Below are 12045 nucleotides of genomic sequence, written 5' to 3' on the forward strand. Positions count from 1 at the left end.
AGTGATTCAAGAACAAGGTTTCTAAATTGGTTCATATTTATAGAACTTCCAAGAATTTGAGTAGTGTGGTTGTCAATAATGGGTAGAATTGGTGAATGTTACACGTGTGTAAAGTGATCACTTAAACCAGCCTATGACGGTCGTCAGCCCCGTAAATGCCCAGACTTCCATATTCTTCTTCATCTTTGATGAGATTTTATAAAATGATATGAAAATAACTCCTGTAATTGGAGAAAATCCAGGTTTTGTCAACAAGTATTTGGACACACTCAAAATTTTGTGATCTAAACAAAGCTATTTTTATCATCAAATCGTCAAATTCAGATCGTCAAAATTAGTTTTAAAAAATATGAATTTGGGGATTTTGTTCAACTCGACATTGTCAGCGCTGGGATCATTCAACATTGTCGTCGACATTGATATCGTGTTGTGTTTATCCCTAATTTCGTACAATATTTGTCTTTTACTTGAGCTTTGATCTTTCCCTTTCCCCCTTTCCTCCCTCCCACCCCTCTTCCGGGTATTTTTTTACAATTTGGGGAATTTGGTAATGGAACAACACTTTTCATATTATTTTTTGACATCTCATCAAAGATGAAGAAGAATATGGAAGTCTGGGCATTTACGGGACTGACGACCGTCGTAGGCTGGTTTAAGTGATCACATTACACACGTGTAACATTCACAAATTCTACCCATTATAGACAACCACACTACCCAAATTCTTGGAAGTTCTATATATATATATATGAAACAATTTAGAAACCTTCTTCTTGAATCAGTAGAACTTCACTAGAGACATCTATTGGTGAGATGAAAATAAGCTTTTTAAAATAAGCAGAAACTCTTATGTTAGTATGTGAGGTCCGAATCCTGGATTACAATCATGTACATGAGAAACGCCAGAAAATATCATTTTTATTTGAATTATTTAATTTCTTGAATGTTTTTCGCAGAACCTTTGTGCCACATTTTATAAACTTTATAAAATAAAACAACTTTGTTTTAACCACTTTTTATTGGTACACTTTTTTAAACCGGTTTCGACAAGAACCTTGTCATCATCAGGGTTAATGTACTAATTCTAAAACATTGAAATACTCATAGTTAGGTTAGCGTTAATTACAATTAATGCGCAATGCTTAATAAAAGCAACATTCAGGAGTTTTTTCTCGTTTTTTTAAATCACATTTTTTAAAATCACATTTTTATATGGTGTACGGAGTGTGTGGAAGTTTTTGGTACCGTAAGGAAAGGGTAATAAACTCTAACCTAACTTAAATATTTAATTAATTAATTAAACTAGATAACGCCATAAGTAGGCAAAACAATTGTCACAATATTCATGTGTTTTTGTTAATAAAATAAAACTTGGTAGACTAAAAATATCTGTGTTTGATTTAAAATGAATACATAATTATTTAAGCTTAATTACTAATGAAAAATAACTCCTATAATTGAAGATAATCCAGATTTGTACTTGGACACACTCAAAATGTTGTTAATTTTTCTTTCAGATGGTTTTATAAATAAATATTGTAAAATTTTCCCTCGCCTCTAGAAAACTCAGTGATGGTTCATTCTTCATTTTTCATTTTTCATTCTTAATTTTTTGTGTGTTCATTATTTGTGTGTTCATTCTTCATTTTTTGTGTGTGTCATGTCAGGTCAGCCTTATCGACTATCACTTGAGAGTAATTATCCTTGTCTTGGGCAGCTCTAAACAGGGTCCTGATCCCCATCCAATCTAGTATAATCCGGAGCCAGGAGATCTGCCTTCTGCCCACTACCCTTCACACTTCGGACCCTCCACTAGGTGCAATAGCTCGTACTTGTCTCCTCTCAGCACATGCCCCAGATAGGACACCTGCCGGACCTTGATATCAGTCAGCAACTGTCTCCTGCTCTTGCTCTTAGGAGCACATTTGCGTTGTTCATCATATCGGTCCATGGAATGCAATTCTTTATTGTAATTTTGAATTATTATGATGAATTTTTTTTAAATATGGTTGTAGGATGCTTGACGTAAACCGTATTGATTTTTTTTAATAACATTATTTTCAAGTTATGAAATTCAACTTATGCAACACCGGTTATCATGGCCCTACTTAGGCTTCAACTTTGTAAGTTTTAAAGCCTATACCTATTCGTGAGTGCATTTACTCTTTACGTTTAAAGTAACGATAATTCCATGTAATTCATGAGTGAAAATTCTAGGAAAAAACTCTTTATGTTTAAAATTAGGATAGTTTAATGCAATTCATGAATGAAAATTCTAGGCAAAACCACATAATCTTTGTACTTAAAGTCACAATAATTTCATGTAATTCATGAGTGAAAATTCTAGGCAAAACCACTTAATCTTAACACTTAAAGTCACAATAATTTCATGTAATTCATGAGTGAAAATTCTTGGCAAAACCACTTAATCTTTACTATTAAAGTCACAATAATTTCATGTAATTCATGAGTGAAAATTCTAGGCAAAACCACTTAATCTTTTCACTTAAAGTCACAATAATTTCATCTTATTCATGAGTGAAAATTCTAGGCAAAAACTCTTACTCTTACGATGATTAAACTCCTTAAAGTTCCCTTTTCTTTTGCCCTCTTATAATCATATTTTGTAATTTATGTTTTTTTATATGTTAATTTGTAAATTTGTGTTTTTTTTAATGTTCAAGTACTATCTACCTTCTGATTGCAAACAGCTATATATGGTATCAAACGTTTTGATCAATATCACTAGTCTGTTTTTGTTGGTTGGAAGATATTGCTATTTAGCAATAAGCCCGCCAATGTACTTATTTCTTTTCTGGACATGAAGTTCAATAAATAAATAAATAATTAAGTAACAATAATTTTATGTGATTCATGTGTGAAAATTCTAGGCAGTGACACTTACTCCTTATGTTTAAAATTACGACAGTATCATGTAATTCATTAGTGAAAATTCTAGGCAAAAACACTCGCTCTCTCGCTAAAGGCATGAGTTTAAACAGTTCAATGATTCTAAGTTAGCAATGAAGTTATTTGTTTTAAATCCATTTCCGGATATTTCAGTTTCCTAATACATCTCTGTGTTACCATCCTTGATAAATAAAATCGAGTTACACAGGTTTTCTCGCCGTAGGCAACACTTCTGTATACTGAATGTACCTATTACGTAGAAATTACATATAGTTAACTATAATACATAATTCTATGCACATGTAATTCACATTGGAGTCATTTATACACGGTAACCCAACATTCACCGCGATAAACCATTTTTAATCTTTAAAAAATGCTTTTATGTCATGCGATTTAATGTAGGTACTCTTTGTATAAAACGATGCTTCATCTCTGTAAAGATATATATATATATATATATATATATATATATATATATATATATATATATATATATATATATATATATATATATATATATATATATATATATATATATATATATATATATATATATATATATATATATATATATATATATATATATATATATATATATATATATATATATATATATATATATATATATATATATATATATATATATATATATATATATATATATATATATATATAAATATATATAATTCATCATATTCCCTTCGTATTAAAGGATTCCTTATCTCTGTCGAGACAACTAATATGTTTTCAAACACTATTGGCACATGTTCTTTAAATACACCCTATAGTGTGCATATTTTACTATCGCATTATTCTTTAAGTTATTATTACCTTTATTTGAAGGGGATAGGGAAAAAAACATGTTTGTCAAAAATGTTTTAAATATTATAGGTGTCTCCACTTAATATGAAATATCTATCGTTCCTCTTTATATGAATGAAGATGGAAGTCTGAGCATCCCAGGGCTTACGACCTGGCATTTGCCTGGCTCATGCGATCACTTTATACACTTATGTGGAATTTAAACATAAAAATAAAACAATTGTATAAGACCACTATTGAATTCATAAATATAAATACGACTAGTTTCAAGAACTACTGATATTCACATCCACAGTTACTTTTTAAAATATACCTCGTCACAAGTTTGGAGGTGTAGAGAGGGAGAGGAAGATCCTACACGATGGACCGATGGAGTTAAGGCAGCAGCAGGCACCTCGGTGGTTGGAGCGCTACGTGCAGCGCAGTCAAGGGATAACTGGAGAAGATTCATTGCTTCGGCAAGGGTCACAACTCTCAGTAATGAGGAATAAAAAGGAGAAGAAAAGTTACAAGAGTTTTTAAAAAAATTCAATTGATTTTCTAGACATTTCTACTTTTATAATCTTAAAATTAATAAAGCAGTTCTCTCCAATAAAGAGACTGTGCTCTTGTGCTTGGAGAGGGACTTACGCTTAATATTTAAGTTTATGTTTTTAATGCACTAGTTTTTGTTGCACTTTGTATCTTCACCTGTTTATGAAAACACCAGGAGTTTTCAAAACTAGTCGTGTCTATATTAATAACATCATAAGTGGTCTAACAAAAGTGTTTTATTTTTAAATTTAAAGGATATTAAAGGATAGGATACAAAAAAGGAGTTGGTTTTCAAAAAAAATATTGTTGATTGAAAAATATAGTGACAAAGATGGTTTCTTCGCTGTGCCCTTCATATATATTTATCGTAGGTATTTAGTTTTTAGCAGGGCCGAAATAGGGTTATTGTAATGGGTGAAGTTCTTATTTAAAAGTTTTATGCAAAAAAATAATGATTTTTAAAATTATTTGTATTATTTATTTTTTATCATTCTTATTACTATTACTTAATAAATGTAAACAGGACTACTTTTGAGAACTACATATGTTCTCGAAACTGGTCGTGTTTTCAATAATTAACTAAAAAGTGGTCTTATACAAGTATTTTTTGTGTTTTTTTTTACAAAAAGAGAAATATTTGAGTTTTTACTATTTATATAAGTACATGTGAGTTATATTTATATTTCCAATATTGCACAAAAAATCCTTTAAACGCAAATCTTTTCTGTTTACTGTATTCTATCGAAATCTTAATTAAAGTTGCGACAAAACGTGACCAATCCTGTGTTAAACCAATATGAAACCATTAAATCGCACCAAAACGTAACAATTTTACAATGATTAAAGAAAACACTTCGTTTTTTACCACTTGAGTTTTATTATAGACTACATGTTTCAGAAGTTAAACTTCCATCATTCAGGTCTGATAACTAAAATATAAAATATAAAATTGTTCTATAAATAAGGAGAGGGGAAAGTAAGGAGAAGGGGTTAGTCAAGGGACGGAAGTGTTTTCTTTAATCATTGTAACATGTCTTACCACAAAGTTAATGCCGAAACAATAAATAAAATATACAATTTTACAAGATAGAATTTATGATTACTTTAAATCATTCATAATAAAAATCTAGCGTTTTGGCGTGGACCTCCATAGTTGTGGCCCCAAGGATCATTTTTTTCTAATTTGGCAGTAGATGTGTTAGTAAAATAAATTACTATATAAATTGCCAAATTCGCCACTGGAAAAAAGTATTGTATCCGATTATTTCGAATAATTCCTGCACGTTTTGGGTTCATCGTAAATTCAATACCACTTTTTGTTTTTGGCGCATCCTTTTAAAGATTATTCGCAACGCGTCAGCTTAATCCATAAACTATCTAACTCCAAACCTCTTACGGGACAAGAAAACATTACAATTTAGTCAACAAGCATAATAACACCTTTGGGACGGGTGTTTTTTTCGCCTGTGGACCGCTGGCGAAAAGATTTGACAATTCGCTCACTCCTTTCAAGAACGTCATAAATAAAAAAACATGATTTTTCAGGAGAACGTTTTTAATGTTTAAAAATATAACACGATGTATTAAAAATAAATATCAAGCCACTTATTGAATTTTTTACTGTGCAACAGATCTTTTAAGGTAAAACCTGAAGGTTTTTTCTCCATTTGAAAAATATTTTGTATATTTAAAAAAATTATTAAACAACACCTTTTCTTCAAAATACAAAAACAACATTTTCTGCCCTGTAGCGGGTAAATATTAAGTTAAAAATATGCCGCTTTTGCTGGGATATAGTACATTTTCTGGGCAATCCGAAATCATGCACAACTAAAAATTGACGATTTTTGATTTATGACGTTCTTGAAAGGAGTGGGCGAATTGTGTGCATGTAGTTAAAAACAAAGAGATTGGTACATAATATTCATATAAAAATATTAAATAATTCATTCTTTTCTGACTTTGAAATGAGGCCGGTACAGAAGGTAAAAATATCCTTCCCGTTCTTAAGCTTCAATCGATCGAACGGGTAGAAATACCTTTCCCGTCCTAGGTGTGATATTATATCTACTGTTACACGTGTTTCGATGCATTCCGCATCATTTTCAAACACTCCTCTTCATCCTACAACGTTCCAAGGACACAATTTAAAAATTTACCATAGACTTAGCTTCACATACGGTGTTTGAAAATGACGGAACGATGCCTTGTATTATTTTCTTATATCACTATTCGAATATTTGTCATACATCGTTTTGCCGCACATTCCCATAAAAAAACATAAAAAATAAAACCATTGTTTAAAAAATAAAAAAATGGTATATGTTAGTATAGATAAATAAAATTTAAATAAAAGATCAATAAATATAAACATATACACTGATAACGAAAAAGAAGGAAAGTTATCTATACTACGATATCAAGGCCTCTTCCGTATGGAGACCCAGCCCAGATGGATGGAGTTAAACACTTTATGAAGTAAGCTGAGGATACGATACTTATTACAGAAATACCTTAAATTTTTGGACCTCCGTTTAACGAACTCACAAGGAATGTATTTTTAGACGGTTTCGACAGACAAAGTTCAGGTACTTTAAAAAAAATATATTTAAATCAAAATATCCCTAAAGGCAACTTTTATTGGCAAACAATTATTATTTTTAAAAAAATCACAAGATAATCGGTAGTCTTCCATATATTAGGGTTAAAAGTATTATGAATTATTTTCTTAATAATTCTTCAAACCCTCATCCTCACCCGGTGGTGCATAGGGCACTGCATAATATAAACGCAGTGTTTTCTTGATCGTTAACACACGAAGGAAAGCTGATCAGCCCTCCGCTTCGGGTAATATCGAATAAACATTAGAGTGAAAAAATCACTTATATTTATTTGACCTCACCCTGGGAATTGAACCCGGGACCTTCAGTACGGTAGCTAAGCGTGCTGACCATTACACTACGGAGGCGGACAAACCTTATGATTATCTTCTTAATGGTTTGATTAAGAAAATAATTCAGGATTACCTTAATTATAGTAATAATAATACTTTTGGATGATTTAATAGCACAATTTTCGTAAAATTTATTTATTTACTGCCTTTTACAAATACTACCTTAAGGGCGTTTATACAGATATGGATTTTGGATGATTTAATAGCACAATTTTCGTAAAATTTATTTATTTACTGCCTTTTACAAATACTACCTTAAGGGCGTTTATACAGATATGGATTATAGGAAGACCGAGAAAAACATGGCACGATCAAATACTACCTCAAGGGCGTTTGTACAGATATGGATTATGATATAGGAAGACCGAGAAAAACATGGTACAATCAGGTATGCCAAATACTTGAAAGTGGTCAGGTTAGGAGTCGTAACAATCGGCGGGTATGTATGAGGAGATGCATGAACGTGGAAGAGGCGAAGAATGTTTGCAAAGGCAGAGTGGTGTGGCGTTCTATTCTCTCTGCCTACCCCTGCGGGGAAGCGGCGTGATGGTTAGTTAGTTAGTTAGATTATGATATGAAAATGATAATGAAACATTATTTTTTTTAAAGAAAAACGTCGTCAATCGGCTGAGTCTAAAGGGGGGAAAGTGGAGCCGCCGCTTAGTATGGTTTTATATTGTGTTTTAACCAAGTTATAGTATTTTTACTTATTACGATCCTGTAATATATTCATATTACATATCGCTCACTCTTTTCAAGAACGTCATAAATCAAAAATCGACAATTTTCAGTTGTGCATGTGTTCGGAACGCCCAGAAAATATGCTATATCCCAGAAAAAGAGGCATAGTTTTAACTTAATATTTACCCGCTACAGGGCAAAAAATATTGTTTTTGCATTTAGAAGAAAAGGTATTATTTAATTATTTTTTTAAATACACTAAATATTTTTCAAATGGGGAAATAACCTTCAGGTTTTACCTAAAAAGATATGTTGCACAGTAAAACGTTCAATAAGTGGCTTGATATTTATTTTTAATACATTTTTTTATATTTTAAAACTTAAAAAACGTTCTATGTATGGAAGCGAAGCATGGAGTTGGCAAAAGAAGGATGAAAGCAGACTGAATGCAGTCGAAATGCGATCCCTCAGACGAATGTGTGGCAAAACGATGTTTGATAGATGTTCGAATGATGAAATAAGGAAAGAATGTAAGGCTGAGATAAGCATTATCGATAAAATTAAGAAAGGTGTGTTGAGATGGTTTGGACATGTGGAGCGTATGAGCGAAGAAAGAACGGTTAAACAAATTTATGGAGCGAATGTAGTTGGAAAAAGAAGCAGAGGACGACCGAGGAAAACTTGGCACAATCAGGTATGTCAAATACTTGAAAGCGGCCGGGTCAGGAGTCGTAATAATCGTCGGGTATGTATGAGGAGATGCATGAATGTAGAAGAGGCAAAGAATGTTTGCAAAGACAGAGTGGTGTGGCGTTCGATTCTCTCTGCCTACCCCTGCGGGGAAGCGGCGTGATGGTTAGTTAGTTAAAAACGTTCTCCTGAAAAATCAAGTGTTTTGATTTATGTCGTTCTTGAAAGGAGTGAGCGAAATGTTATGTTATAAAATATAATAGATAATAGACATTTATAAATATTAATCAATGTTATTTACTGAACCAACCTGTTTGTTTCCATAAAACAGTTCACGTCTAGGAGTGCTCCGTATCGTACTTTGCGAGCGCATACAACAACTTCAAGTTCAATGCTAGGCCAAACAATGGCGACCTTTCGCGATCTCTTCGTAATAACGTCGCTGCTCCTTCCGCTAAAAACTGGTTTCTGCGAATTGCGCTGCGGTGCATCCTTGTGGAATTTGGAAAAGTTGGAATGCACAGCCATCGGGGAGAAAGATAATCATATTTCAAGTTCTGTTCGCTCATCGCAACGGGCTGATACGATTCCGTTGAAATACTTCAAAAGCTACAATTGGAATCAAATCAAGACTCTGGATTTGCAGAACGCAAAGCTGCTCAGTATTTCGCCGGAGTTGTTCGCCAATGCACAGAGCTTGGTTAATTTAGATCTGTCTGGGAACCCTGGTCTCTGCTTCACTGGAGAAGAGTTCAAATATTTAAATAACCTTCAAACTTTGAGGCTGTCTGGAACGGGAAAGTGTACAGGAACGTCGCTGTTGGCCAACGTACCAAATTTATACTCTTTAGATCTTTCGAACCTTCGATTTCGATCCGATTACTTCTCGCTGAGAAATCTCGACTCCTTCACGGGGCTTCAGTTCGTGGATCTATCCGGAAATTACGACATCGACTTTACCAAGTTTGACATAAGCGGAAATGTGAATTTTTTAAACGCTTCCTACACCAAGGTGAAAGTAGGAAATAGATGTTTTGAAAGAGCGGCGCAATTGAATACCCTTGTCATGACTCACTCCAACATTCAAAATCTACCAAAAGATACATTCAAAGGAACTGCTGTTACGTATCTAGACCTATCTTACAACTCCATAAAAGTGTTTGGGTTGAATAGCATCACAGATCAGATGGCGTACGTCAACGTGTCTCATAACATCATCGGCGATTTGTTCAGACCTGGCGTTTTACGACAAGGCTTGGAAACTGTCGACTTGTCTTTTAATGACATCAGCTACTTAAACATAGAAACATTCTGGTTGACAGACAAGCTTTCAACTCTAAGTTTAGCTCACAATAAGTTGACCCTGGCGACGCCCATGTACGATAAAATCTTTGCTTTGATGACAACGATGAAGAATCTAGATATATCTTACAATTCTATAACAACCTTACCGGACACCATCTTTATAGACCTCGAGAACCTGGAAACGTTGAATCTGGCGGGAAATCAGATGACAACTCTGCATAATACCTTGTTTCAAAGCAACGTCCGTTTGAAGAATTTGCTTCTTCAAAATAATCAACTGCAAACTTTGAACATATTGACTTTCGTTCCTCTCAAAGAGTTAAGAACTCTCGACTTGAAACAGAATCGACTTAAAAGATTGCCAGAAAATCTGGTTCACATCGGAGGAATCAAATACCTCGATATATCATGCAATCTGTTGACGAACCTTCCTTCCGGCTTCTTCAAAAGAAAACTAGGCGCGACCGTTTCGCTTCATGGCAACCCTTGGAAGTGCGCTTGTTTGACCCCTGTACTCGACGATATCGAATTATACGAACACCAACTCGAGAGACGTTACTTTAACGAGGGAACCCATCCAACCTGTTATGTGGGAAATACATTTACCAACAACTGTGACGACAATACTTTGAACGAGCGCGATTATAGGAACTGGGAAAACGCCGTTGAATTTTCCGGAATTATTTGCTAAGAAATTGATAAAATGTATTCTGTTTTAGAAGTAGTTTAGTAGAAGTAGTACACCAAATAAATAAAACACCACAAATGTAACCTTTTATACATCCTTCGTTAAATCCTGCAAATTCCTTTTCCCTTAAACATTATACATATATATAACAATATACTTATGTACTTCGTTAAATCCTGCTACTTAATTTTCCCAATTCGATCTAGAGATGTGAGACAATTTTCGTTGTTTTTTTCTGTTTAAATTTCTTTCCAGTTTTCCATTATTAAAAATTAAACACTTGTATTAGACTATTAATTGAGTTTCACATCGACATGTGATTACAAAAATACAGTTTTTGTAATCACGTGTTGACAAAAACATCTGTAGTTTTTTAAAACTAGTCGTGTGAATTTAAATAAACTCAATTAGTACCTAGTCTAATATTTTATTTATTTTAACTTCACGTACAGAAAAAAATAAACATTGGCGGGTTTATTGCTAAGAAGTAATATCTTCCAACCAATCAAAAACAGACTAGTGATATTGGTCAAAACGTTTGATAACATATAAAGCTGTTTGCACATAAATTATGAGAAATGAGAAATAAGAATATATAAATTACAATTTACTGCTATATTAATAAAACAACTACTTTATTTTAAATATTTATGAAAATTACAAATTGATGACAATTAGGAAGGCAAAGGAGGAAAGGGGATTAGGGAAGGAGGTTTAATTATTAGAATTGTTTAATTTTTAATAATCAACGTCATGTCATTCCACATATAACTTTGTCAAATGAATAAATAATATTAGTTTTCACTGTCTAATTGTCAAATATATTTGGAGCTAGAAATATGCAATAAGCAAAACCATTTGTGCACTAATTGGCGTAATTAGATTCAAATAATAGAATCCGAAGACCGAACAAACTCTTTTAAAGAAATCATTTTGATTTTTCAATTGTATTCCCTTGCCTATATTTCGTAACCGGATTTGCCAAATCGTTTCAGTCAGATTAATTTGCAAACAAAACCTTCGTCACATCAGTGTAAAAAAAATACCATGAAAATAAATGTACTGGTCACATTATGTACTATTTATTATTTTCAGAGATTGTTTGTCAAAGACCATTTAAATTTTAAATAAATATATTAACTGACGTAAAATAATTGTTTTTATTTTATTTATTTTACTAGACCTATTATGGCAAAATAAACTGTTTTGAATATTATAAGTATGAAGCTAAAAATTCTGATGTATAAAATTTTAATTACGCATTCGAATTTCGAAAGCGGATAATGTCCGTGTGCTAGTGCTTATGAAGAGTTTAAAAAATAGACTAAATTGTCCTTTAATCACATCCGTAAATATTTTAATATCAACTTTTTTATAGTCCTAAGCGGACCGTTATTAAAAATAATAATCAAGTTGTGGTAGAGTGGTCGCGAACCTAGAAACCCTGACTTAGAATCCA

General features: G+C 32.6%; 1 protein-coding gene across 1 annotated transcript; it reads left to right on the forward strand.

The window, feature by feature from the left end:
- Positions 1 to 8928: 8928 nt before the first annotated feature.
- On the forward strand, positions 8929 to 10672 carry LOC148302164 (uncharacterized). The gene has a single exon (XM_088272037.1). It carries the CDS (start codon positions 8985 to 8987, stop codon positions 10587 to 10589), a length of 1605 nt encoding a protein of 534 aa, XP_088128163.1. The 5' UTR covers positions 8929 to 8984; the 3' UTR covers positions 10590 to 10672.
- The last annotated feature ends 1373 nt before the right edge of the window (positions 10673 to 12045 follow it).

Source organism: Brachycentrus maculatus, unplaced genomic scaffold (assembly GCF_059751285.1).
Source record: "Brachycentrus maculatus isolate JH-2025_06_01 unplaced genomic scaffold, ASM5975128v1 h1tg000475l, whole genome shotgun sequence".
Taxonomy (NCBI): domain Eukaryota; kingdom Metazoa; phylum Arthropoda; class Insecta; order Trichoptera; family Brachycentridae; genus Brachycentrus; species Brachycentrus maculatus.

Excerpts from the sequence above, each read along its gene's own strand:
- LOC148302164 (XM_088272037.1), top strand. The coding sequence starts at position 8,985 with ATGCTAGGCCAAACAATGGCGACCTTTCGCGATCTCTTCGTAATAACG.